Below are 26,175 nucleotides of genomic sequence, written 5' to 3'. Positions count from 1 at the left end.
AGAGCCTCAAGCCACTCGACCCCCATTGATTTCATTGGAAAATGGAAATTCACCACCATAACCAGTGGCACATCCACAATCAGATCAAGTCCAGACCCATGTGCTTCAATGAATGGCCCGATGTAGCATCCCAGATCTGCGGCAAGGAGATCAACGCGTGCCTGTCTGTCCCATGAACCCTGGCCTGAGCGCGGCTGAGAAAACTTCGACGTGATTTGATTTGATTTGCTCCGACCGACACGACACGACACAGGACAGGCCAATCAATCAAAACCAAGCTGTTTGTTTGGTCACCCTCAGACAGGACAAACACGCAGGGTCCATTAAATCAAGCACATAAGTACAACCTGTTGCCAAAATTGGGTTTTAGAAACACAGATTCAGACCCAACGCGCACCACATACATACATACCGACCTGCATTACTCACGTGCTGGAGATTAATCGACGCCAAGACATTCAGGCGTCGAGCACGACAGACAGAAGAGGATCCTCAATCTCATCCCATCGCAACGAGCCCTTCAGCTGATACAGCAGAGAGGCTTCCACGCTACGGGCGTTGCAGAATAACTGCATCCATAGCAGAGCAAGCATCACAGATCGCAGAAAGCGGAGAGCAGCGCATAAGCATTGCGAAGCATAGCGCGGGCTTTCATCGCCTCTGACTGCTTGCTGGCCGGGCCTCTCGGACGGAAGAAAAAAAAAAGAAAGAAAAAAAAGAGGAGAACAAATGTATCGTCCGGTCTTGCCGTTGCGGCCAACCTCGGCTAGAAGCCCCCAGATGTGTAACATCTGCAGCTTACTTTCCTCAAGGCATTCTTTTGCATCGCTGGCTACGGCGGCCACGGTTACGGGAGCAGCCAGGGCTTCCTATCGAGCGTCCGCACGCTCGTCCAAGTCACGGGACTTGAACCCCCACGCCCTGGGCAATTTTCCACCGGGCATTAACTTTGATGGCAGATTCACAACCAGCGTCCACGGATCCCGCACTGCCAGCAGTCTGTCAGGGATTGGTAGTCATGGCCAAAGGCAAAATTCCACCTCAAGATGGGCAAGTAACGACGACCAAGATGCTAAACGAGGCAATAGCAGTACCAAATCCCAAGGAGGGCTTACGTTGGACAAAGTTATCGCACCTGTTCTGCACTTCAAAAGCCTCTTCCTGAGCCAAACCGGGATTCCTACTGAGGAATCAGTTATGTCCGTCCTACGAGCGTGTGAAAGAGCCACCGGTCTGTTGAAAAACTCTATCCGCCCACCTCAACATGCCAATTTCGTTGAGTCAAAGCCGGCCCCGTCAGCGTCCGAGGCGCTCCTGTCATTTGATGGTTCCTCCTCCTCTGACGTTGCGGCTGGCTCGAGATCCAAGGGGGATGCCGGTCTTGGCACTGCCACCGAGCCCACCTCAGCTCCCCCTGCCCGCCGTCTGCCGCAGACACCAGGTCCTTCCCCGTCGCCTGATTCAGCCCGGGCAGATTCAGCCGGTGATTTTGCCCGCCAGCACAAGAGGGCTATGGACACCATATGGGATACATCCTATGCCATAATAGCGCACCCTAACGCTCCTATCCCCCGACAAGTGCTTAGCCAATACATTCGGGTTCAAGCACGTCTTGGCAGACCCGAAACACTGCCGCATGTACTCTCCCTGTACGCGTCAAAGCCTGTGCCTCAAAAGGCCGACAACGAAGGATCTATCAAATATGTCAAACAGAATCCAGACATGCCGGCTCGTGCTGTAGATCCTGATATTGCGGAGGCCGCCCTCGATGTCGCAATCGAAGCCAAGAATTTGGATGCCGCTGTGGGGATCATTGAGAACACTTACTCTGCCAAGGCGTTTACTCGATCGAAACTTCTCCAGAAAGCTGCGTTGCCAGTAACCTGTCTGGCTTCGCTTCCTGGCGTCATCTACATCTTGGCATCCAAGATGTCAACATTACAGAACACCATGGACGGCTCCAAAGCCACTACTATAGCCTTTGCCGGCATCATCACCTACATAGGTTTCACAGGCATCATTGGTATGATCGCAACCGCTACAGGCAACGACCAGATGAAGCGGGTCACGTGGACCCCAGGCACCTCAATGTATCAACGCTGGGCACGCGAGGAGGAGCGTGCGGCCCTCGATAAGGTTGCATGCTCGTTCGGTTTCTCCCAGCCATCGCGCTGGGGCGAGGAGGAAGGCGAAGAATTCGCGGCTCTTCGAGAGTACGTCATGAGAAAGGGAATGATGCTCGACAGGGTCGAGTTGATTGAGGGGTTTGGAGCCTAAAATTTTAGATTTTTCTTCTCTTCATTCTTTGTCTCTTTTTTTTTTTCTCCTTACATAATCAAGAAGCAATATGTGCTGGTCTTACGAATACAGCTCGTGAGGCTTTCTCCACTCGACATAAAAGTAAATGCCCCATCTTAGGCTCTCAACGGCAGTGATTTACTCTGATTTACTCAGAAACTGAACCTTAGGATCCTCTGCAGAGAAAGTCTTAATTAGTGAGGCCCACTATCTCATATTGCTGAGCGGTTTTTTTTTCTTCATTTCTGCCTCATTTAAATTTTCCACTCGTTTCCATTTTCAGATGTATCAATCTGCCCCCAAGTCTGTTTGTACAAAGTTCCGCAAGATAGAGTGAATGAGGCTGTGAAGGGACTCGCGGCTATCCCGGGACCTCACACCCATCGGATGTCATGCCCACCCCCGAGCTTAATCTTGGCGGATTGCACGTCACTGGGGTGTCCTGACATAAACTGGCTACCCGTCGGGCTAACATACCCAGACCGCCCGCGCTAACGTGGTCAGACCTGACGCCGCATTGTACACACACTTACACGGGCCCAATCATAGGCCCTAGTGGTCCCGGCAAGGCTTGGCGCCTTGACTGAGAGCCGGTAGGTTACGCAAGATCTCGCTGGCCCACCAAGTTTCCAGATCGAGACGAAATCTTTCAACATCCATTCATGTTGTTTGTAATTATATACACACCCTCTCACTGCCAAGACGCAACAAGCCCTCGGTCGGGTCGCCTCAAGCAATGGAACCCTGCAGAAGATCACAAACGCCAAGGCTTGGTAGTCAAACCGATACTCTCACAGGTTTAACAAAGCTCGCAAAGAAACAATTGAACCAAAAAGAAAAGGAGAGAAGAAGCAAAGAAAAAGCCAAGAGATTGATAGCGAGAAGAAAGCAAGGGGTAAAGAATATGTGTAAGTGATTATACCCCGTGAAAATTTAGGTACCGCTACGGATACCACTGAAGATCAACGGAAAAAGCCAATACCCATGTCGGATTTAGAGGCGCCGTGGTGAGCCGCACCTGTACCGGTATGTATGGGAACCGTCTTTTTTTCCTTGGTCTTCTATGGACTAGTGGCAGGGAAACCGCAAAGATCTGTTTGCCTGCCTGCCCGCCCGGCCGGGTTACTGACACGCCATACTGGCCACACCCTGTGTTGTAATGTAGTACAGTTCGCTCCTGCTGTCGTTTTTTTTATTGTTATAATTTATTATTAACTTTGTTATCAAAGTTACTGCCCGTTATGGAAGTTTTCAATGGCGGTGCTTTTCTTGGCACGCTCCTGTCGGTGCGCCTGGGTATGGGATTCTTTTGGCCCCATGCTGTCTTTCCTGTCAGGTTCTCTGTTTTGCATCTCTTTTTCTGATTCCAGTTTATCTACGTAACCAGGCACTACCCATCCTTGGCTAAGCGAGATAGGTAAGGTAGGTACCTACACCCACCTGCAATTTCTCTTTACCGCACACCACTACCGGCCGCCGCTTTAACCTACCTACCTCTCTCTATCTTACCTAGGGTAGGTAGGTGCCTTGCCATGCCAGACTAGACTCGGTAGGTAGGCCCACTCGCTCTACTCGCTCGTAGCCCTGGCCTTTTTCTTTTTTTAAAATTATTCTTCAACTCTTCACACCCATACCCTTTCTCCACCGTCCGGAGTCTCTCGCGTGTTATCTTCCCTACCTGCCCACCTATCTTAGTCTAGATCTCTTACTCTGCCTGTTGGGTTGGGCTCCCTCGCTTCCCCTTGCCTCATACTTTGCCGTACCGTCTGGTCTGTCCACATTTTATTACCCGACCCCGCGACCCCAGTCAGCCCGCATTCTGCTAGATAAGATCCTCCACCCTGTCAGTCAGGCAGTTTCCCCCATGTACATGGATGGTGTTTGCTGTTTGAGTTTTGCATTCGCAGTCTCGTCTCAACAACAGTCGATCGAGGCTTGGCCCAAAGGAGCGTTGCCTGAACACCTTGGCAGTACGGATATTGGGTCATTCCCTGTCCACGATTGTTTCTGCCACACCGTCTACCTGCCTCAACGGTAATCTGTCTAGCTTTGGATCTCTTTTTCTGTCACTCTTTTCTGGTGGTTATATCTATACGCCTAATTTCCCCATCTTCACATCGTCTTGGCACCCAGATTCCCATCTTCAAGCCGCTCTTCCGACCTTTAAATATCCCTTTGGACCCCACGTCTCCAAGGTTAAAAAAGACCACCACCTGAAAAACCAGATCTTGCTTCTGCCACATGAGAAGACACAGAACACGAGAGTGATCTTATACTTGAGAGTGCCATCCCACATTGTTCGGACTCTTTTTTTTTTTTTTTTTTTTTTTTTTTAGAAGAACACCTTGAACTCGTGGCTCTTTTTTTCATCCAGAGTAACACTTATTACTCTCGAGGTCTAGACTGTCTCTCTGGTCATCAAAAGTCCCAGATAAACAACCGGTCCGGCCCCCCGAATCTACTCAAAGCTCGGACTGTACATCGGCCGAACTGCAGTCCCATATTAGACACCTACCTAGACACCACCCATTATCACCCAGTCAGTTCCTCCAGCAAGGCACGGTCCCTCCTCAACCCGTCACCAACGAGAAACGTGCCAAGGACTTTGGTGGCACAGAAGCCCGTCATCGCAACTTGGATTTCAACCTACCACCCACCCGCTGGTCTCAACTTAAACGACAAATCTTTAGCCGGATTCTTCTCATTTCCTCATCTGGCATATACACCCACCTTTTATCAGCTGTAGAGACATTTACTTGACTTTGTTCGTCGAGAACCAACACCACAGCTTTCATGTCGACAGATATCGGCTTAACGGACAACATGGTTAGCATCACCAGCGGAAAAGGTGCTAACGATATAAACCCAGCCCTTTGTGAGCACTATGCTGGACCATTTTCTCGTTTGGACAGGGTACATTTCGACTTGCTATACTGGGTTTTGTTTGGCGGAAACATCCTACTTCTCTCATTTGTATCATTTTGGTACTCACGGTGAGTATTTTACTCCTGCCATTGGAAAGAAGCATTGCGAGTCTTTACCGGCTTTTTTTGTTTGTCTGTCTCACACTCCATGTTCAACATTTTCATACTAATAAACTCTATCAACAGCACGAGCGAACGCACAAAAGACCTGAGAAGCGACGACTCCAAGTTTCGTTACCTTCATCTCCGATGCCTCTACGTCAGTGCCTCCTGCGCCTCCGTCTCTGTCGTTATGGTCGTCATTGAGGTGTACGCGCTTTTGGCCCTGCAATTCTGCGACGGCGAGGATCTCATGTCCCTCTACTGGGCCACCTGGACGATGCTACAGTTCGGATCAGTCATTGCCATTTTCGGAATCATTTTGCACATGGCCCTGGTGCTTCAGGGTCACGACCGACCGCCGTGGGCATTGGCTCTGGGAACGCCAGTTCTGGTCGTTGCCGGATTGGGTAACCTGGTCAACTCGATGCTCCATCGCAAGGGCACCAAGGTCATGGAGCGCACAAGGAGCAGAAGCAGAGCGAACAGTAAGGCTGGGAGTCTGTCTATGAGCCAGACGTAAGTGTACCCTGTTTAATGATTCTTCTGTTTTTTTCTTTTTCAAGCCACCATTTGATCCCCTTCCCGTTTTCCCCTACAAGCTCGGCACTCAAGAGTCACTTGGGTCTTCATTTGCCATACTCCCCTGCCACTTCAGTAGCGGTGGCTTGCTATGTGGGGGTTGTGTGAAATGAAAGGCTCTTGTTTCTGGATGCCAATTGGGCAGAGATGAGCAGTTATCGGCATGGTTCATAACCATCATCCCTTTGGCTAGCCTGACCCCCTCCATCTATTAACCCAGCCTGATGATCTTGGTCACCTAAAAAATATTTTTTTATCGAAATTTCAAGCTAACAGTCTTTATCTCTTGGTAGACCAACAATCCGCGACGAAAGCGTAGAGGCCCTTCCTAGGCGCGCATCCCCACAACCGCAAGCAGCCACTCCTCTACTTCAGCAAGCCGCATTTGTAGGAACCGCGCCGGACGGTGGGATCATCATCCAATTTTCTCAGTCCAGCCCGGATCTCGAGTGCCGCGGCAGGCTACTGTCGAGGGACAACGAAGGGCGAGTTATGGTCTCGTTCAGCCGCGACAAGGTTATGTTTGCAGACGAGCAGCCGCAACCACAGCAACAGCCACCGAAGGCCGCCTTGGTACAACAACAGATCGCATCAGAGCCCTCGTCCTCATCGTCGAGCCCAAGGAGGTCAAACACCAGGGCGGCCCCCAACCTGCCGCTCATGTCGGATTTAAACCTTGGCGCGCCGGCGGCCCCTCCGTCTAGTGTTGCGAAACCATGATGAAAACCAGCAAAATGGAAGGATTTATTAGTTATGACGAGTGATATCGGGTGCGGGACAAATAACAGGGCACTCGGTGTTTGTTTCTTTCTTTCAGGTCTTGGTAATCTCTTGTTTTTATCCTGGGAGCATTTACGGAGTACGGTGATAAACATGGCAAAGCGACATGAGGCAGGATCGGGATGGACTCCACTGCCCCTGGGATTTTGATTGTTTTTTTTTCTTTTTTTTGTCTTTTTGTGTATATCTCTTTCTTGGGTTTTCTCTTTTTTTTTGCTCTTATCAAGTCATTTATCTGCGTTTTACATGGGGACTAAATGGATGGTCATTATTAGATGAGACAGAGAAAGGCATCACTTGCGGGGAAATATGCGATAGATAGATTTCCGGACAGCCTGTTGTTTGTTTTCTGTTCTTTTCTTGTCCATATTCTCGGGGTTTCAACACTGCGAGTGCCCAATAAATTCACTACTACTTTTTTGGTTATAACCCGTTTTAATGTCAATATGCACATGTGGTGCCCGTTGCCAATGATATTTTAAACCGCCTTGTTCATCCGAGAAGGCAAACTTTCTAATTGATGCAAGTGTTGACTACTGCGTATGAACTGCGCCTTGAGTTCGGGCGGCGTACAATTGGATAGGTCAACCTCGGTCTTTGGTAAGCCATTAAGCTCTGAGCAGCCTGTTTCGTCTTTTTGATATTGCTGCAAGTCACCACATGACTGACTGCCCACGCGGCAGAAATTGATTTTACAGTTATCTATTTAAAATCTCGTGCATTAGATTCATAGGTGCGTTATACTGAAATCCCTGGAATCTCATGATTTTGTAAGCCAAGGGGGAAGCAAAATACCACTGTTTAAAAAAAAACAAGAATGAAAAAAAAGACTGCGCCCCGTATTCATCTATACTTTTGTTGGCTTTTTTTTTCTCAGTACAGTAAATATATCACGTACACAATCCCGAAAGCCGGAACAAGATTAATATGCATATCCCGACTCCCTCGTGATATGAAATCCCATACTTTCAATGCTTTGGAATGTTTATGTTCAAGAGATTAACTACGTAAATGAAGATAGCCGCGTCACCGCCTTTCTTTTTCTTGGACGTTCATTTTTAATTCATAATTTTTTTTTTCTAGATCACACACACACAGATAGAGACAACGACACACCCCTCCCCGCCCCTATCGCCAAGACTCGGCGTATCATTTCTTTCCCCCTTTCCAACCCCCGACGTTGATGTCAATTTAGACTAGACTAGAACCACTCCCCCCCACCCCTCCCTTCCTCCTTGGTATACTGTAAACCGGAACGCTACTGTGCCATGTCTAGTGCCGAACTTAATGCAAATGGTAGGGCTTGGCGGGAAGGCCGGAGCCAAGATCGACTCGTAAGGCAGTAATAACGTAATTGTTCCATTTTTTGTTTGTTTTTTTGTTTCTGCTTTCTCTCAACATGGAAAGTAACGTGATCTACCAATCCTCTTGATACCGAGTGTTTAATGCCCGATCCCAATCAGCTTTGTTTGGTTAATTGGGGGTCTTTTCTTGTGTGACAAAAAAAAAAGGGGTTCTTGGTGGCGGTGATTGTCAAAGTGGCTTTGATTGTGAGCGTATGACAATTGATTACGTTGATCTACCGTAGGCAATGTTTCGCCACAGCTTTGTGAGGCAAAAGGGAAGGCTTGATTTTGCAGTTGATAGTTGTATCGATCACAACTTCACGGATTGTGCAGATCGACACAACTTTTTTTTTTTGACTCAACCCGAAGGAACCCGCGGGATCAGTTTGAGATGCATCTATCCGTCGTGTCTTATTTTTTTTTCTTTGTCCTCAACACAAATGATCTTTCCGTACAACTAGGAAACCATCGGTTCCATACCGAGTCGTTACACAAACAAGGTGGTGTTCATGTTGGGCCGAGAAAGGAATGGACCAAAATGCCACGAATGATCAAGCTGTCACGATGCACGTTTTTTCCCCCTTGCCCAATCTTTCCCATCTAATTCCTGCCAGAATTTTGGTGGTTTTGTTTTTGTTTTGCTTCTTTCACCCGGTCCGTGTAATCCTTCCCTGTCCAAGCCACTTACCACAAAAGCCAAGGAACCAAACAGAAACCCAACCGGCCGGGTTCGGTGGCAACCAACACCCGTTTGTGTAATCGTACCATGGCTTGAATCGTAGGTACCAAAAATTGTAAGAAAAAAAAGACATGTGGCGGGAGGAAACAAAAGTAAAAAAAGAAGAAAAAGAAGAAAAAAAGAAAGTGAGGCTGAATCATCCTCGTGCTTGACAACGTGACTTTGACTGGCTCTTGAAGCAAAAGTCATGCCAGTCTTGCCAGTCAAGCTTAAGCCGTTTTCCAAAGTCCTTTATAGGTCTAGTATCAGAAAACAAAAAATAATCTTATCTTTTTTACATGGACGGCAGTCTTCCCCGGGACTGGGGGGCCACGGGGCAGTGCAAAGTCGAAAAGCAATGACTACATATGACTAGACAAGGGGGAGGAAACAATCCAAGAACAAAGAACCTTTCTATAACAAAGCAAAAGTCATCATTCATGTTTTCTGGGTGTACGCAAGTGTCACCCACGCCAAGTCTTGTAAGCGACGCCTCGTCCCCCCCGTCTCTCCCCTTCCCAGGTCGCAAGTCTCGTGATGTGTTCCTTTTTCGGTGGCTTTCTTTCTTTCCCTTCCCGCTCCCACCATTTTTTTATCCGTAGGCAAGGTACCTACCTACCTATCCCGTCCCATCTTTTTGACCATCTGTTCCGCCTCGTCGGTAAGAAACCTTCTTCTTCTCTTCTCCAAAGGCGTTTTTTTCTCTCTCACACTCTCTCCCATGATGACCACGCCAAGCCTATCAAATTACCGAATCCCGTCCGCCACTTGTCCGACACGGCGGTGTGCCATGCTTTTTTTTTCCATCTCTACTCACACGACAACCCCCAAGACATTTGTCAAATCTTGCGCCCCCTCCCTCTAGTCAGCTGGAAGGAGGGGGAGTAAAGTTGTCTTAGCTCAGACACGGGTAGAGTTTAACTGCCAAGAATCGTGACAAGACTAGAAATAGGAACAAATTATAAAGACAAAACAGGATAGATACTACTAGACTAGTTCTAGAGAAAGAGAGAAAAGAGAGAACAACGGCTTGGCGTTTTTCAGGGTCATGTCCAGGATCGGGACGAGCCACGTCACAGTAGATGGCTTGGGCAACTTGGATCCAAATGGGTTAATGTAATGGACCGAGGCGATCTAAAACCAATCTGGACTAGCAATTGGGCAGCGATGGACTGCAGTACCAACTCGTACCCCCCTTCTCAACACTATGCTCTCTCGTGTTGAGAGCTACCTGGTGGAACATTTTATTCCCCCTGGTCGCGCCACGCGCTGTGCTGTGATCATCAAGATAAGATACTCTCCCTTGGTTAGGGTCTTGGAAGGGTTATATGCCTTTGTACTATAGACCAGCATGCTGGCAGGTTGAAATCTTGGTATCAATTCTTCTTCCGCTCTTTTTTTATGTTTAGTCACCCCTCAATCAGGTTTTTGGCCACTTAAGAAAAAAAAGGCTCTTGGCGACTAGTCGCCGTTTCGCTTAGGCCGTTATTTAGCGCTCCGTCCTTCGGTGCCGGCAATGCAACTTCTGCCGCCTCAACGGCTTGGCGCGAGGTCAATGGCTTGTTTTTTTTTTTCACGCACCCGGCCGAGAAATTTTCTTTCTGCTGCCCCTTCTCCAAGCGCCACCCTACCAGCCCAGCCTCAAAGAAAATTCACCGGGCAACACTCCCCGCCCTGCCGACCTGTAGTATCTCGCCCGTGTGCCTCTCGTCGCTTCTGAGCACCGGCCAAGACGCGACATCCGCCTTGGCCAGGTTCACCTCGAGCTTGGTGCCCAAAATTTTGTACGACGACTTTTCCGGGTCCACGGCTGCGAAGAGAGGCACCTCTGTCCGGTAGCGCGTGGCGTCTGCGGTTGGCAGGTCCAGGGTGATGGACTGTGCGTTGAATATGACCTTTGCTCGGTCCTTGTCGATCTTCTTGAGGAAGAAGGACGCGATAACGGTAGTTGCAGTTTGGTAGTAGTCGTGCCTAATGTGGTTTGTTTTTGCCAAGTTAGATGAGAGGGAAAAAAACAGACGTCAGTGTACAGACACGAAAGCCTTGGTATAAAACACAAGGGGAGAAAGAAGGGCCGACTTGGCGCCTTTGCCGCAGCACAGCCGCGTAGTCTGCTGCCCCGCCCCTCCGTGCGTAATGACGGCCTTCGTGGTTGTGGACGGTCGGTGTGTCGCGGCGGACGCTTGGCAGATCGGCTGGTCTAGTACTTGGCGTGGCCCGTCCTGATGTCTTATCGCAAAGAGAGGCAAAAAATAACGAATCTAGACCGGTGCAACAAACACATGCAGAAATTGAGTGTTGTACTCTGCAAAGAGATTCACTCACCTGACCGATTCCAACAACTGCTCACCATCCCCCGCACCATTGGCGCCGGCCCCCTTCTTCTTGCCGCCGCTGCCGATGAACAGGTGCCTACCCTTGGTGGCGCATCCCTCGATCTTCATGAACTGATCAAACTCAAGCACACGCCGCTTGCAGCAGCTGTAACCCTTGCTGCCCTCGTGGAATATGGGCACACCCGGGTGGTGGACGCACTGCTCCCCTTCCCTCGCGGCCCCCTTCTTGTAAGTTGCGCCGCAGGTCTTCCGCCTGCAAGTCTTGCCGTCCGGGATCTCAAGTGCCGGGTCGTCGTCCTCCGACTCGGGCGGCGGTGCGGGTGCCTCCGTCGGTGGGGTCGCCGTGGCGGAGGCGACAGGGACGCGGGGCACGGCCGGCGGTTGGGTGGCAGCGGCGGTGGGCGTGGGCGCGTCTGCGGGGGCTTCCTTCTTCTCAATCTTTGGGGGTAGGTCCGTGGTGGAGTGGCGCCCTTGGGTGCAGGGGGTGATGGACATGAACTCCTCAAAGGTCAAGACGCGCGGTTTGCAGCACTTCCAGCCTGCCGGTGGGAGTCGGGGGTTGTTAGACAAGACATAATTTCCATAAAAATAAAAGAAAAAGCAAATAGAAAGCCAAGCAAAGACCAAACTATCACTCAAACTCACCTTTCTGCCCCTCGTGGAAGATGGGAGGACCAGGGTGGTAGTTGCATCCATCCTCTTCTCCCTCGGCGTACGTCTTGCCGCAACCTTGATGGACACACTTGAGCGCCATTGGAAGTGGGTTGGAAGATGGGAGGTTGTTAAAGTTGACGATTTGTTGAATGCAGATCGTAGATGCTTGTGATCAGATCCTCAGCTCAGGTCCCTTGCTTGCTTAGGTGCCTTGGGTGAAGTGGTTGATGGCTTGGGGTTAATTCTAGATAGAAGGCCAGCTAGCTAGTGATGCTCGTGAAGGGGATCACACTTTTCGCGTGAGAGACGTGACGACGGCAACTAAATTGGTGACCTGCAGCTCGAAAGGGCTTTGACTCATATAACAATCAGCAATTGTCAGTTGAACGGGGGTCCTAGGACACTTGCTGTTTCCTCGCTCTCTCTTTTGCGGATTCGCTTTTTTTCGAATCCAAAAAGTTCTGAGAGCTTCCAGAATCTATCGAGTGCTACTTCGTCATTGGGAGAGGGGCAGCAAGCATCTGAGTACTGGCAAGGGTCCACTACCGCGGGGATGGAGGGATGCCGCTAAGCCCGAATGGAGCTACAAGCCAGGGGCCCCTTGCAGCGACTCGAACCACTTTTGAGCTTGCCTCGACGGGATTCACTGGTATCAGGGGTGGTTCAAATTCGCACAACAACACGCGCATTGGTGAATAAAACAGCAACAAACAGTCAACATCCAAGGCACAAAACAAGCAGGAAGAAAAACGTAAACGGCTCAAAAAATGCGTGCGACAACTCGTCTGTTGCAGTCATGCCGCATCACTCTCTTTACACGCGAGAACTGCGGCCTCTGCACAAGTGCCAAGACCACCCTATCGACCGTCTGGGACGATCGGCCCTTCATCTACCGTGAAATCGATATCATCAAGCCTGAGGCCAAGGCATGGCGAGACCTATACGACTTTGACGTTCCCGTTGTAAGTTAGATAAACTACCAGTTACTCATGTTTAATATACCATTTTACGTCGCACTCTACTGACTGAACTATTGGGCAAGATTCACGTCAGCAAGGCTGATGCGCCAGAGGAGAATCCTCAGCTTTCATCCCGTGCCTTGAAGTTGATGCATCGCTTCACCCCGGGCGAGGTGCAGGGCAAGATGGATGCTGCTGAGAAGGCCTAGAATGTGTCATTTCCGAAAATAATATGCACTGGCTGGCCACTGAATCTCCAATTCATTCGATGTTGTTTTTATTTAAAATTCCTTGAGCCTCACTCCAGAAAAACGACCATTGTCATGCTCTATAACTACCGATTAAAATACCACAGCCGTATCCAGAAAAGCAGAAACGTCTGAAGAAACTCGGCCTGAACAAATCTTGCTGTATCAGGATAATAGTCTAATTATAAACGAATACGTTCTGTATGCAGATGGAAGTTTTATTGTCTTACTCTACAACCTTGGGACATGATCCATCGCTCAATCCCTCTCCCACGAGGATCCTGTCAACTTGCCCTCTAATATCCACCCTTCGCTCCCAACTTACCCTCTCCCCTCGCAACCGCAACCCTCTCCTCCATCGTTCCCATCAACGCCGTCAGATCTGTCGCGACGCTGATCATGCCCCAGCCGGCATCTGCGCAGCTCTTGGCCATCTCGGGACCCGTGCAAAAGATGCCGCTCACGACGCCGGCCCTCTCCGCTGCGACCCTGACGCTCTCCACGGCGTCCTTCAGTTCCTGGCTCATGACGCCGTCGAGGATCGGTTGCCCGATGTTGTTGCCGAGGTCAAAGGGCCCAACCAGCACGACATCGACGAGCGGCGCGATCTCGGCGACCCGCTCCAGCGCCTCCCGCGTCTCAATCTGCACCATGGTCAGCAGGCTAGAGTTAGCCGACTGTAGGTACGTCGTCATTGACGGGGTCGGAGAGAAGGTGTGCATGGCGAAGGGGGAGCCGAAGCCCCGTGTCCCTTCGGGTGGGAACTTGCACGCCGACACCAGGGTTTTGACCTCTTGAACTGTTCTGATCAGCGGTACAAGGATCTGTAATGTATTTGGATGTCAGTAGTCGTCCTGAGCGACCAGGGAAACGTCCATCAGAGGCAGAGAGAATTGAGCCGTACCCCATGAGCTCCAGTGTCAAGAGCTCCTGTACCATAGGCATGTCAGCAAATCATGTCTTGTTGCCCTGGCTCTGCGTGAGCCAGAGTATTTGAACTCATCCCTAATTAGTCAAGCCGTACGTTTGACCATCCATGGTTGAAAGTCTGGTATCCGCACAATGGGCGAAACGCCAACTGCGGCGATGGCAGGCACAGCCTCATGCATGGCGGCATCTAGTTACAATCCCGTATCAAAAGTTAGCCACGGATTATGCAACTGAAGACGTTATAAATTTGACATAATGGCCGTATTCGCTACGGGATCTGCCCGCAAGACAACAAAGAAAAGGCCGCATGCCATCAATGTTTCCATGTTCACAATCCACCATGACCCAGTCGATCCCCGGCGTCCTGGCAAGAGCCCGCGAGATGTTGGAGCCCGGTAACATCTGCCACAGCCCAAAAGCGGGCTTCTTTGTCATAAAGGCCTGCTTGAGGCGGTTTGCTTGTTGCATTGTCGACATTTTTGGGTGTCTGTCAGGGGGCAAGGTTTCAGACAGAGCTCGAGGGTAGACTTGGTTAAGGAATTAATATGGGAAAATTAAACAGCAAATATACCCGCTATATAGGAAGGTGCTGGTGAAAACTGATTCCTCGGAATAAGAGACAGTCAGGAAAGTCCATCCCGTATCGTCATACATGCGGGGTAGGATATTATGGAATTGGATCTCAAACCCCCGCTCAGAAACATGCAGGCCATCAGACTTGATCAGTATCATAGCACATAACACAAGTGCAGCACAGTCCGAAAACCAACCTGAGTTAAGGGGAGCAGGCAGTTCGGTGATTCTCAACATGATGTCTGAGCTTGAATGTTCTCTAAACGGTGTGACTGCATGCAGTTAAGAATAGAACGAGCATACAAAGGCGAATAAGGGCAGCATATACAATTTTATGAAGTTCCCCTTGGGCTTACATAAACTTGTTTCCCCAGGGAAAGCTCGGGCACACACCTCTGGCGGATAGCCCGTCTTGCTTGCTACTCCAGTTCAATAACTCTCCTGTGCGCCTGGAAGAGCCCTAACATTCTTGTGGCGAAGGAACCGATTGTAAAAAGGCAAGATCATCCACAGGAAACTTCGTATCACTGCGTTCAACCAGGCGCCCAGACGGTCAGATAACACGCCGCAGTAGGTTCATTGCTATCTATCTCATCCACTACAGAACCTCACAGCGTGATAGCACACGACTAGAAAACTCCAGCAACTCAAAAAGGCGACACGCTCAGATAGTTGCCACTCGAATAGAACTTGTTGCCTAGGTATGCGAAGATTGGTCTCGTTACAGAAAGAAGAAAAAAAGAGGTATATCCACCCACAAACGTCGAGGAAAAGCCAAACGAGAATCCATAAGAGAGAGACAGAGCAAGCAAGATGCTCAAATGCTAACCATCGGCGGCACACTTTCATGTTATAACAAAAGATTCAACAGAGTAGCCACCCAGAACAACTAATCGAGAACCAGGATGAAGAAACCACCTCGAAACATTCTTGCTAGAAAAAAAAAGGAACGACTTTAAAAGCGCTGCAATCTGCAAGCCAAAAAAGGAGAATAACAATGCTTAAGGAACGCCCGCAGACTCTAGCAAGCCAAAAAAAGAGGAGAGTTTAAAAAAGAAAGAGGATGTGAGCTTTGGACGTCGACAGCCTCTCGGTCATATGAAGCAGTCCTGGAAACCTGATGATAAGAAAAGGAGTGAAGAGGGAACAGAAGAAAAGTTCCACCTTGACCCCATATCTCGGAGAAGAGGATAAGAAAGAAAAGATGCAAGCCCCAAGAAGATTTAACATACCGTCGTCCCTCGTGTAGATACCATGCATGCATAGCCCGTCACTTTGCCCCTGGTCAGCTGAAACCGCCACCACTTCTCATCAGGCTAGCACGCTCCTGCCCATGCTCCCCCACCTGAACCGCCTCAGCGTGCCGGTCCCTTGCACAATCTCGCGCCCGCACGAGCCCGTCGCGTTGCCGCTGCGGCCCACCCCTCCCACGATCGCACCGGCACCCTCCTGCCGTCCGACCTCCCTGCCAATCACATAACCTGCGCCGAACCCGACGACCGACACCAACACCACGACCCCGGCGCCGACCACCCAAGTCATCAGCGTCGGGCTGATGTAGTACGTCGCAGCGACTGACATGTTATCTGCAGCTGACTCGGAGGTCCGCTTCTTCTTGGTCGCCCTGCCAGGACCCGATGCCGACTTTTGCGATCGCTTGCTGACCTTGTCGGCGCTGCGCTCCGATGTCGACGACGGCGTCCGCGTCACCGCAGGCTGTGTCTGCGCCTGCGCCTTTGAAGGCTCCGGGGGAGACGTCGTTCGTGGAGACACGTCCGGCCCGCGCATGAGCTCCGCCTCGGGAACGAGCCGCAACCCCATCGGCTGCAAGGCAGCCACGTTGGACGAAGGGCCCGCAACGACGGCCTCAGGCTCGCCGTTGCGCTTCGGCAGCGCCCGCGCGGCGGCGGCGCAAGATAGGAGCGTTGTCAGAGAAGCTCGCAGCGCCGCATCGTTATCTTCCCTGTAGCTGGGTGACATGAAGTTTGGCCGTTGATGCGAGCCCCGTGAGTACGACGACCGCCTGCTCCGGTAACCCGAAACGCGCTCGTGCGGGTTCAGACCGCTGCTAGAGTACGAAGGCGTCGAGTGCCTGTGAGTGAGGTGACTAGGAGGGTGTGAGAAGGCATTTGGCTGCGGCCTGAAGGCCGGCGGAGCAGGCCGTCCTAGCGCAGTGGCATTCTCGTCGCCCGAATCGTCGTCATCGTCATCGTAGCCTGAAGAGGGATTCTCCGCGGTCGCAACTGTCTGCTGCCGGGACCCCAAGTGCAAGGGTGACGTATCTGACTCGCTCTCTGTGCCGATGTCCTCCTGACTACTTGTGTTGCCCCGTGCAGCGGTGTGGCTGACTAGATACGACTGCGGCATCGCGCTTCTGTTGCCGGTTTGGCTGTGAGGTTGGCGGTTGTGTAGTTGGTGTCGGCGACGATGGACGCGCAGACCGGTTGTCACGATCTCGTCGCCGATGGACGAAAGCGACGAGGAGGATGGCTGCGAGGCGATCTCGACCCAAGATTCTGAAGCTTGGCCCGTCAGCGGTGAGTTGTTGGGAGTGGGCGGGGCAAGTAGCCTTTCGCGTTCTGCTCTTGATGCGAACTGACCATCATTACGACGCCTTTGTGAGGACGCATCTACAGTGTTGTTATTCAGGGGGCTATTACCCGCGTTGGTCGTTGTCCTCTTATCGGGGTTGATCATCGGGTCGGTGCATGGGACGGTGGCGTCATCAGGCCGTCGCCCTTGGCTATCGAAGTAATCCATTCCAGTAAACAACCAGCAGAGTTGCAGACGGCAGAGAGCAGCAAATGAATAGAAAAGAATGGTGAGAGGAGAAGAAGAGCAAATGAATAAAAAAAGTTGACTTTTCCGCCGGTGGCTGGTTAAAGCGCAGGAGAGAAACGGAGTCGTTCGAGATGTTGTTGGGCTTTGACTTCTGCCTATACAAGGATGTTTGTTGATTGTCGATAGAAGCCCCGCGCAGAGTCCGTTCGTTCGGTGCCTTATCGCAACGGTAACGACGTGATCGACCGGGGTTGGTACGTAAGCGGGGAAATCAGTCCTGGGCTAGTCTGATCTATTCCCAGGTAATACCGAGGTTTTCTTTTTAATAGCACTGTCGTCTTGGCGTAAACGCCCAAATAACTTTGGGAAATTAAAGGATAAAAATAAAGAGAAGAGAAGTAAGAAGGTGATGGATGGGGTGCATAACCCCAAGTACAAGAGATAATGTAATGCAAAGGCTAAATCGCTCTCACGTCAAGGGATGGATGGATGGGCTGGTTAGCCTGTGGTTGGCCAGCTGCCCCTCTGCTGAGCTTTGTTGTTTCTTTGTCCGGGGACCGTCCTGTTTGGTCCCCTGCGGGCGCGCGAAGGAGCGGTATGCACTACTACCGAGGAGTGGCTACCAAGAAATATGCAGGTGTCTGGATTCAAATCTTGACGGATTGCGGGAAAGTGGGTAACCTTTTGGAGCCGTCGAGCCCGTTTACAACGTTAAAGACGGTGTGTAATGGAGCCAAGCGATGTGTCGATGCATCTGTGACCAGTGAAGTGACGGAGTGGGACAAGCACATCCGTCTGGGGATCCGCTCTTCCTCCAGCGGCTTGTTCAACCCGCCAAACTCACGTTTGTCCCACCACTGGTTCCAGGCACAGGGTCGTCCGTTCCTTTGTCTGCTGTCCGGTTGATTGATTGTCTTCTGAGCAAGTTTGAGCTGGCTTTAATTTTTTTCTTTGCTTTTTTTGCTGCCGTGAAAGAGTGGCTTTGACTAGATCAAGTAGTATGTATGCATAGGTATTACCTAGTATACCGGACTGGCTCCAATGACCCGACGATTCCTGCGTCTCTGGTAAAAGTTGCACGAAGGATGCAGTTCTGTCATTGATGGCCAACTGTTTCACCTACATTTAATCATTAGACTAAATGTATAAAGAGGGTTGCGACGCCAGAGTCACTCTGGCATTTATTCCCCTTTTCTCGCGACCCCCAAACGTCCCTCATGACCTGCACCGTCTATTTTTTGTTGAGAACGCGTCTTGCACCGGAATAGTATTAATCTGGCAAGATTGGCAATGCGGGTAGGGTCAAGTCAGGTAAAAATGGATGGCGAGTCCATGTCTCGCGGCACGAAGGGAGGGGATCCCCTTGCTCCATCAAATCAGCTGGCGAATGCGGGGGTTGTGTAAGACGAAAGAGGCTGTAGTGCTGTTGCCCTGCTGAGTGGTCAGGCGGATGACTTTGAAATCAGGCGCACCGCATTACACTTGTGTCAACCTGATTGAGACGAACTGAGGTGGTGGTCAAGAAATCAAAAGCGATCAAGCAAAGGATGAAAATGTCATTTTGACAAGGTACAAAAGCACCAACAAATCCGATTATGGAATTTTGGGTATCGCGAACTTGGACAGGAAGCATGCGCTTGGGATAATCCTGCCAATACTGCTTACTCAAGAGAATCAAGGTAGCTGCTAACCGCGCTACGGATACAAATGAAGGAAAATAAATTCAATGGTAGCCAAAAGCAAAAGCAGATGCATAGCAAGCATACAGATACTCCATACTTACCTACGGTGCATCGTGATGGCTGCCACTTGGCACGCTACCAGAAAACTGACTGCTTTAGGATGTCTTGCATCATCGAATATCATGCACAGCATAACGCAGGGCCATAAGTGAGCTCACAAATAAAGACTTTTATTACACACCAACGCCTTGATAGAAATAAGACCCATATTAACTACGAAAAAAAGCGCAGGTGTTCTACTTACCGGCTGGAAACCAAGGCAGTGGACGACGAGGTATCAAACAGAACCAGAGAATGAATCCGGGAAACTGACAGGCCGGGTTAGATAGCACAAGAAATGGCGAGATCCTGAACCGACCATGCTTGAATGGACGTCAAAAAGGACATGCAACCAATGTGCGAAAACCCCAGCTGCGTGAGAGTGCAGGTATCAAGACACCCTCGAACCAACAAGCCGACATGAACTGGAAGCATGGTCCACCTCATCCAAGATGCATGTTACCCTTCCGGGTTAACAGCACTCTTCAAGAGATTTCCTACCAGCCTCACCAATCAAGAGCCCACAGTAACAAGGGAACCCATCATTGCCTCTGGGCGACAAGCGCTTGGAGGAGAGCCTTTTTTGAAGAAGCCAGCCAACGTGTCTCGCATAGAGCACATTATCCCACAGATAGTATCAAGCCCTCGGGTATATCGTTCTGACGCTGACACCTTTCTCAAGGTGCCAACGATCTGTAATCCCTCAGTGACCCGACCCCCAAGAGGGCCAGGGACATTGCGAATCCGACAACCAACTAAGCTCACACTAGGTGTGAACAGAAGCCCTCTGGGTAACTGTGTGCGGCGAACACGTTTAGAACGTGATCTTCTTGCCCTGGAAACCACCACCACCGCGGCTGCCACCGAAGCCGCCGCGACCGCCACCACGGCCACCGCCGCGACCGCCGCCACCGCGTCCTCCAAAGCCACCACCGCCACGACCGCCGCCGCGACCACCGAAGCCGCCACGACCACCACCACGGCCCCCGAAACCACCATCCTCACGAGGAGGCCTGGGAGTAGAGTAGTCCAGGCGGCAGTTCCTGCCGTTGATGGACTGGCCATTCAGCTGCTCGAAAGCACTCTTGGCGTCCTCAACAGAGTTGAATGTGACGTAGCCGAAACCCTTGCGACGACCAGACTCCCTGTAAATCGGTTAGTTATGCACACCTATAGATCTAAAGGTGTATAGTGCGGGGTACTTACTGCTCAGTAGGCAGGCGAAGACTCTTCACCTCGGCAACCTCGCTGAAGAAAGCGCCAACACTGTCCTCGTCGGCATCGAAGGGCAGGTTACCAACGAAGAGGGTGTCACTCTCGGGGCTAACGGTGTCACCGTACTTCTTGGCGCGAGCGCCAGCGGCGTCGTTGCTGTTGGTGGCCTTGCCAGTAGAGAAGTCGACCTTGATCTCACGGCCATCAATGAAAGCACCCTGCTTCTCGCCGTGAGCCTTCTCAGCCTCCTCGGGGGTGGCAAAGTCGACGTAGCCGAAGCCCTTGGACCTGCCAGACTCCCTGTCGGTGATGACACGAGCGCTGGTGACGGTACCGCAGAATTTGAATTCCTCAGCCAGCATGGCATCGTCGACGTTCCAGCTCAGGTTACCGACGAACAGTGTTGAGGGCTTGTCAGACTCCTCGGTCTTAGTCTTCTTGGCAGGAGCCTCCTCCTCTTCCTCAGCCTTGCGCTTCTTGGAAGGAGCCTCGGTCTTGGCCGGCTTCTCCTCTTCATCGTCCGAGGAGTCAGAGCCAGAGCTGTCAGAGTCAGAGTCGGAGTCAGAGTCGGAATCAGTCTGTGAGCAGAAGATGTGTTAGTAAATCCCTTGTATCATGGGGTAAAGCATGTAGAGAATATGCTCATACCTCTTCCTTCTTGGCCTTATCCGTCTTCTCAGCCTTAGCCGGCTTGGCATCAGAGTCGCTCTCGTCCGAATCAGAAGAGTCAGAGTCGGAGTCGGAAGACTCAGACTTCTCTACCTTCTTGGCGGCGGCCTTCTTGTCAACGTTGGTGGCAGCCTTCTCCTTGGGAGCGGGCTTGGCATCGGACTCGCTGTCGGAAGAGTCGCTGCTGTCGGCCTCAGACTCGGATGAAGAGTCGGAGTCGGAAGACTCGGCCTTAGCAGCCTTCTTAGCCTTGCCGTTTGTGGCGGCCTTGGTGGGCTTCTTCTCTTCGACCTCAGACTCGGAGTCGGAGTCAGAAGACGAGTCCGACGCATCGCTGTCGCTGTCAGACTCGGACGAGACCTCAACCTTCTTCTTCTTGTCCTTCTTGCTGGCCTTGACGGCGACGTCCTTGGCAATCTTCTTGGACTTGGCGCTGCTGGTCTGCGAGGGCTTGGTCACGCCAGCACTCTTGACGGCGGGCGCAGCCTTGGTGGCCTTCTTGGACTCTTTAACCTTGCCCATTGTGATTATTAGTGTGAAAAAATTTCTCTAGTATGAATCTGTGCGGTTTCTACGAGCTCTTTGTCGCAACAAAGAGGAAACGGGAGAGAAGAAGATGGGACAAAGTAAGACAAAAGATGTGAAAGAAAGAGCGGGAAGAAGGTTGCGAAACTCTGCGCGCACCAAGCTTTTGTAGCACGCGGAGGCGAGAAAAAAAAAAAAAAATTCTGCCCACCCTTTTTTTTTGTCGGGCGCGGTGAGCTCCAATTCCCATGCAACCAAGTTGCGAGGTTGGTCGGAAAGCGGGGCATCCATGCACGTTTGGTCCCCTCATGCAGGGAACTGCCTATTAGCCGATCACACCCTGGCTCCAACCTTTCACCGACTCTCTTACCTACCCTGGACTTGCTGGCTTGATTATCTAATCTGAAGCAAACCACGGTGCACAGACATCATGAAGCTCTACCAAGTAGGATCAATCGGCATCATCGCAAACGTCGCCGCCGGTAGCAGTACCATCAGTCCGTCCGACGACCTTACACCTCCCGGACGAACCCAATTGAGACGGCCCACGTCGAGTCTTAGTGCAGCTACACATCTACTCAAGGAATTCATCTTTCTTTATCCTCCGAGTCGTCAATAAACACCAACACGATGCCGACACCCGAATCCGCCGCGTTCCTGGCCAAGAAGCCCACGGTCGCGCCGACCTTTGACGGCGTCGACTACGATGACAACAAGGCCCTCAAGGCGGCGCAGGACGCCATTGTCCGCGAGCAGTGGGTGCAGGTAATGATGGGTCGGCTAATCCGCGAGGAGCTCGGCAAGTGCTACTACAAGGAGGGCGTCAACCACCTGGAGAAGTGCGGTCACCTCAGAGGTATGTTGTTCTGCTACGCATATGCACGCGCTCTCGAAACTTTGTACATGGGCGTGATTCTGGGTGTGCATCGGCCAGCTACTAACTAAGCAATCCGGGTTTGCAGAGAGATATCTCCAGCAGCTCAAGACGGCAAGGGTCAAGGGCTACCTATTTGAGCAACAAAACTACATTGAAAAGCAGGAAAAGAGCGCATAAGGAGGCAGTCAGATGTACTATGGGGTAGGGAGGGGATTTCTGTGCAATCGAATACGCTCTGTTCTTACCTAGATAGACAAGGAATAGCGATTTCAAGGAGCACATATCAGTGATTGCAGATGATTACAATGTGTGCAGAACAACGGTCGCATTTGCAAACATGATTCAAAAATGTTAGCTGGCGAAAGACAAATAATTGAATTGACTCGCTGTGGTTAATGTCAATGTTAATCGTTTGTTGTCAATGGCCATCGGAAGCTGAAGTTCATACCGGACACGGAGCCGGGTCCCGCTCTGAGCCGAACAGACCCAGACCCAATCGCCGCGCCGTAGAAAATTTCCCCCAACGCGACTCTGCGCACTGGAGCTTTCCAACCTCCGCTCGGCACTTGACCTCACCAACACACCACTTTTCCCGCCCCAACAAACAACACTCGCAGCTACGGCCTACAAACGACACGATGATATGCAGGACGTGTCTCCGTCAAGCGGCCCGCTTGCCGAGCAGGACATTACCGACAGCTCGATCCTTCACAACCACGCTACGACCTCTGAATGCTGCCGCTGCCGCCCCATCACCAGTCGCTGATGCACCAGCAGCAGAAGCGCCCGCTGACGCTGTAGCAAACCAAACCAAGAGCCTGTCTTCCTGCCCCAAGGGCACCATCCTCAAGGGTCTCAACTACTTCAAGGACAAGTCCGACCCCGTCGCGCTGGCCGACGATGCATACCCTGCCTGGCTGTGGGACTGCCTCAGCGTGACCAAGAAGGCCGCTGCCGTCGACGCTGATTCCGGAGCGGATGAGTTCTGTACGTTCCCCACGCTCTCTTCAAGCTCTGCCATTTTATCTTGTCTTCATTAGCATTTATCTACGACCTATTTCTATCTAAGAAACAAAATTGAATACAACCCAACTAACCATCAAAACCCTCACTTGCAGCAAAATCCAAGAAGCAGCGTCGCCTGGCAGCCAAGAAGCAGCGCGCCCTCGAGGCCCAGCTCCTCGCATCTGGAGACCTGTCAGCCCTGGCTCCCAAGATCCCTGTGCAGCAGCAATCCATCAACCTGCCCAGCGCCGAGGATGGTTCGGTTGAGTCTGCCGTTGGGGCCGCCGAGACGCGCGAGGCGCTCCGGTCGGCCATGCGCAAGGAGCGCAAGGCCAAGATCAGGGAGAACAACTACCTTAGGTCCATGTGAGGTTGAAACGATGGCGGTGTTCATTGGTCCCAAAAGGCTGTTTTTTTTTGCCCTGGAGGTTGCCTGGTTCGTTTTTTCGGGGTGCCACAATGCCCTTTCTGTACTATCATGCAAAAGCCTACTACTGTTGTATTATCATGTCAATAGAGCATCCGTATATTTGGAGTTCGTGCCTTCTTAACAAGCGCTGAGATGCTATGTTTGCTTATGGGTTTATGTTTCTTTTTATTGGTTTTTTTTTGCTGTATCTTACCAAGGTATGTAAAGAGGTCAAGCCTCAGTGAATTCAGTCGCTATCATATCTAGTGTTCACAGCCGTGCCGCCAAATACAACCATTTGCTCCGTATGTACCCTGATTCCACGATGCGTTGTTGATGAAAACATGATTGTACCGTGTAGAAGTCCTTCCCAGTCCAGTTTGCTCGCTTTTTGCTAGTTAACAATATGCAGAATACCTCGTCTCTATTCACACCCTTAGTCCTCTTCTGATACATCGCCGCCGTCCTCGTCTTCGGAGCCCTCGGCAGCGGCAGCCCTCTCGGCAAGCAGACTTTCCAACTGCTTCTCAGCGCTCTTGAGTGATTGCTGAAGTCTCGCCTTGAGAATCGGGGCCTGCACAGACAGTATCTTGGCCTTGATTTGCTCGATGGCTGCACGAGCGTTGGCAATCTCCTCGTCTTCATCCTCCTTCTCTGCAGCCTCGGCCTCGGCGGCATCGTCGCCTTCTTCGGCACTGTCCGCATCCTCACCGTCTTCGTCGTCGCCGGATTCCTCCGCAGGCGTCGCAGCTTCGGTCTGTGTCGGGGCGGGTGTCTCTGCCACGGCGTCGTCCTCGGGCGCTTCGTCGCCACCCATACCCCGCTGCTCCTCTTGGACCAGCGCCTCAAAGAACTCGGCTTCGAGGTCCAAATTGTCATCCTCGTCTCCGCCCTGGTCGAGCATCGGGTCGACGTCGTCTTCCTCGCCCTCAGCGTCTTGCTCGTCATCGTGTTCAGGACTTTCCGGTCGTCCGTCTTCACCTATGGTCACAATCTCGTAGCGAGTAGATACCGCCGCCTCATCGGCAGCCTGGAGACGCCTGAGTTCGGCCTCCTTGTCTTCAATCTCCTTCTTGGACAGTCGTTTACGGAAGCGACGGTTGTAGACGTCGTGCAGCGGCGGCGTAAGTCCGTGCGGCCACTTGTGCTCCTTATCCCTAGTAATAGCCGGCAGCGGCGCCGTTTTGGCCTCGGCCTCGTCCTTGACTTTTTTATAGATCAGCAACATCTGACAGATGTCTGCCGACTTCATAAAATCCTTCTTATTGAAGCTCTTCATGCTTTCCGTGATGGTTGGGAGATCCAATAGCACGGCGGCGTAAATGTTGCTGCGGATACGCACGACTGCGCGCCTGTTATCCGTCCCCGGAAGCCACTTCAGTCCAAACTGTGCGGCAGATTTATCTTTGTTGTTCAAATTGGCTGCGGTAGGTGGGCCAATGCGGCCCTGCTCAATCATCTGTGAGAGGTATTCGAGATCCTCCTCGACGCCACCTTCGTACCGCAGGATACATTGCTCTTCCACGACGGGGTCGACCTCGCGGTCCTCGAGCTCAGAGTCGTAACCATCTCCGTTGGGACGTACAGGGACGTGGCCCTTGTTCTTGACTTTGACCTTCACGGCGGGCGACGTGGGGGTTTTTGGGTTGAGCTTGATGCGCTTCACTGATTGCGGGAGGGCGACTTCATCGTCACTAAGAGCGTCGTCCTTAGCCCGCTTCTTTGCGCTCGGTTTGGTGACGCGGCCAGCCTTGGTCTTCACAGGGATCTTCGGCGCCGATGTGGGAGCAGCTGGCTTGTTTGAGGGATAGGTTGGTTGGCTGATCTCGGTAGCTGGGGTCGCCGGTTGAGACTTGGTGCCGACCTTGAATTTGATTTTGGATTTGCTCGCAGTAACGGGCGAGTCGTTCACGGTGGGAGTTGCAAAGTTGCCATTATTAGAAGCCGGAGTGGTAGCAGAACTGATAGTCGGAATGCCCGATGAGCTGCTCACTTTGAGCTTCAGCTTTGGCTTAGCCGGCACGGGAGTCTGCGAAGGTTGATCCATTGCGGTTGTGGTCAAGTTGGATGCAGGTCTTCAGATGTGAATCAAGAGGCCTTGATTGCTCGATTGCGTCTGATGGTATGATTTTCTATTGTTTGCGTACGGTGTTTTGCAGTACGGCAACAAGTCGATGGGAAAGATGAGAAGAGCTTGTCGCAAGGAGTCACCTCAGGGTGGAAGCGACTGCCTTATTTTATACTCCAACATGAGCGGCTTTCGATCTAGAGGTTCGATGCTACTGCATATGCGCTCATTTGCCTTTCCGGTATTTGCGTCGTTGACCAGGTGAGTCGCGTTCAGTGTAGCTGGGTTTGCGAAAATGTCGATATGTTAAGGTTGAGACTTGCAGATGCAGCATGGTATGACGCAGATTTGGTCGTCAATGCGATGCAGTCCGCAGCAGAGAGAATAAAGTGCAGTGG

The 26,175-nt window shown here is 51.5% G+C and overlaps 10 protein-coding genes across 10 annotated transcripts; 5 read left to right on the top strand and 5 right to left on the bottom strand.

Annotated features, from left to right (window-relative positions):
* Window position 1: 1 nt before the first annotated feature.
* Window positions 2-2,751, top strand: MGG_11026 (uncharacterized protein). Its single transcript, XM_003714139.1, has one exon. The coding sequence runs from the start codon at window positions 730-732 to the stop codon at window positions 2,275-2,277; it is 1,548 nt and encodes a 515-aa protein (XP_003714187.1). The 5' UTR covers window positions 2-729; the 3' UTR covers window positions 2,278-2,751.
* A 2,302-nt stretch (window positions 2,752-5,053) lies between these two features.
* MGG_01273 (uncharacterized protein) lies at window positions 5,054-6,623 on the top strand (the record flags this gene model as incomplete). Its single annotated transcript, XM_003714138.1, has 3 exons — window positions 5,054-5,291; window positions 5,409-5,840; window positions 6,197-6,623. Exons 1-3 carry the CDS (start codon window positions 5,092-5,094, stop codon window positions 6,621-6,623), a joined length of 1,059 nt encoding a protein of 352 aa, XP_003714186.1. The 5' UTR covers window positions 5,054-5,091.
* A 2,374-nt stretch (window positions 6,624-8,997) lies between these two features.
* On the bottom strand, window positions 8,998-12,222 carry MGG_01272 (CORD and CS domain-containing protein). Its single transcript, XM_003714137.1, has 3 exons — window positions 11,729-12,222; window positions 11,073-11,622; window positions 8,998-10,718 (listed from the first exon to the last, which is right to left on the bottom strand). The coding sequence occupies exons 1-3, from the start codon at window positions 11,835-11,837 to the stop codon at window positions 10,400-10,402; spliced, it is 978 nt and encodes a 325-aa protein (XP_003714185.1). The 5' UTR covers window positions 11,838-12,222; the 3' UTR covers window positions 8,998-10,399.
* A 175-nt stretch (window positions 12,223-12,397) lies between these two features.
* Window positions 12,398-13,141, top strand: MGG_01271 (uncharacterized protein). Its single transcript, XM_003714136.1, has 2 exons — window positions 12,398-12,699; window positions 12,780-13,141. The coding sequence occupies exons 1-2, from the start codon at window positions 12,505-12,507 to the stop codon at window positions 12,903-12,905; spliced, it is 321 nt and encodes a 106-aa protein (XP_003714184.1). The 5' UTR covers window positions 12,398-12,504; the 3' UTR covers window positions 12,906-13,141.
* Window positions 13,085-14,491, bottom strand: MGG_01270 (2,4-dihydroxyhept-2-ene-1,7-dioic acid aldolase). Its single transcript, XM_003714135.1, has 4 exons — window positions 14,186-14,491; window positions 13,969-14,061; window positions 13,849-13,874; window positions 13,085-13,768 (listed from the first exon to the last, which is right to left on the bottom strand). The coding sequence occupies exons 1-4, from the start codon at window positions 14,349-14,351 to the stop codon at window positions 13,241-13,243; spliced, it is 813 nt and encodes a 270-aa protein (XP_003714183.1). The 5' UTR covers window positions 14,352-14,491; the 3' UTR covers window positions 13,085-13,240.
* Window positions 14,492-14,984: 493 nt separating this feature from the next.
* MGG_01269 (uncharacterized protein) lies at window positions 14,985-17,794 on the bottom strand. Its single transcript, XM_003714134.1, has 2 exons — window positions 17,048-17,794; window positions 14,985-16,963 (listed from the first exon to the last, which is right to left on the bottom strand). The coding sequence occupies exons 1-2, from the start codon at window positions 17,205-17,207 to the stop codon at window positions 15,759-15,761; spliced, it is 1,365 nt and encodes a 454-aa protein (XP_003714182.1). The 5' UTR covers window positions 17,208-17,794; the 3' UTR covers window positions 14,985-15,758.
* Window positions 17,795-19,119: 1,325 nt separating this feature from the next.
* On the bottom strand, window positions 19,120-21,620 carry MGG_01268 (nuclear localization sequence binding protein). The gene is made up of 3 exons (XM_003714133.1): window positions 20,873-21,620; window positions 20,216-20,802; window positions 19,120-20,154 (listed from the first exon to the last, which is right to left on the bottom strand). Exons 1-3 carry the CDS (start codon window positions 21,413-21,415, stop codon window positions 19,824-19,826), a joined length of 1,461 nt encoding a protein of 486 aa, XP_003714181.1. The 5' UTR covers window positions 21,416-21,620; the 3' UTR covers window positions 19,120-19,823.
* A 193-nt stretch (window positions 21,621-21,813) lies between these two features.
* Window positions 21,814-22,748, top strand: MGG_01267 (uncharacterized protein). Its single transcript, XM_003714132.1, has 2 exons — window positions 21,814-22,274; window positions 22,381-22,748. The coding sequence occupies exons 1-2, from the start codon at window positions 22,049-22,051 to the stop codon at window positions 22,470-22,472; spliced, it is 318 nt and encodes a 105-aa protein (XP_003714180.1). The 5' UTR covers window positions 21,814-22,048; the 3' UTR covers window positions 22,473-22,748.
* A 48-nt stretch (window positions 22,749-22,796) lies between these two features.
* MGG_11244 (uncharacterized protein) lies at window positions 22,797-24,012 on the top strand. Its single transcript, XM_003714131.1, has 2 exons — window positions 22,797-23,282; window positions 23,414-24,012. Exons 1-2 carry the CDS (start codon window positions 22,934-22,936, stop codon window positions 23,668-23,670), a joined length of 606 nt encoding a protein of 201 aa, XP_003714179.1. The 5' UTR covers window positions 22,797-22,933; the 3' UTR covers window positions 23,671-24,012.
* On the bottom strand, window positions 23,864-26,134 carry MGG_01266 (uncharacterized protein). The gene has a single exon (XM_003714130.1). The coding sequence runs from the start codon at window positions 25,754-25,756 to the stop codon at window positions 24,146-24,148; it is 1,611 nt and encodes a 536-aa protein (XP_003714178.1). The 5' UTR covers window positions 25,757-26,134; the 3' UTR covers window positions 23,864-24,145.
* Window positions 26,135-26,175: the final 41 nt, after the last annotated feature.

Source organism: Pyricularia oryzae, chromosome 2 (genome assembly GCF_000002495.2).
Source record: "Pyricularia oryzae 70-15 chromosome 2, whole genome shotgun sequence".
In the NCBI taxonomy this organism is placed as follows: Eukaryota; Fungi; Ascomycota; class Sordariomycetes; order Magnaporthales; family Pyriculariaceae; genus Pyricularia; species Pyricularia oryzae.
The sequence above is the reverse complement of the archived record's forward strand: the minus strand, read 5'-3'. Positions and strand labels throughout refer to the sequence as shown.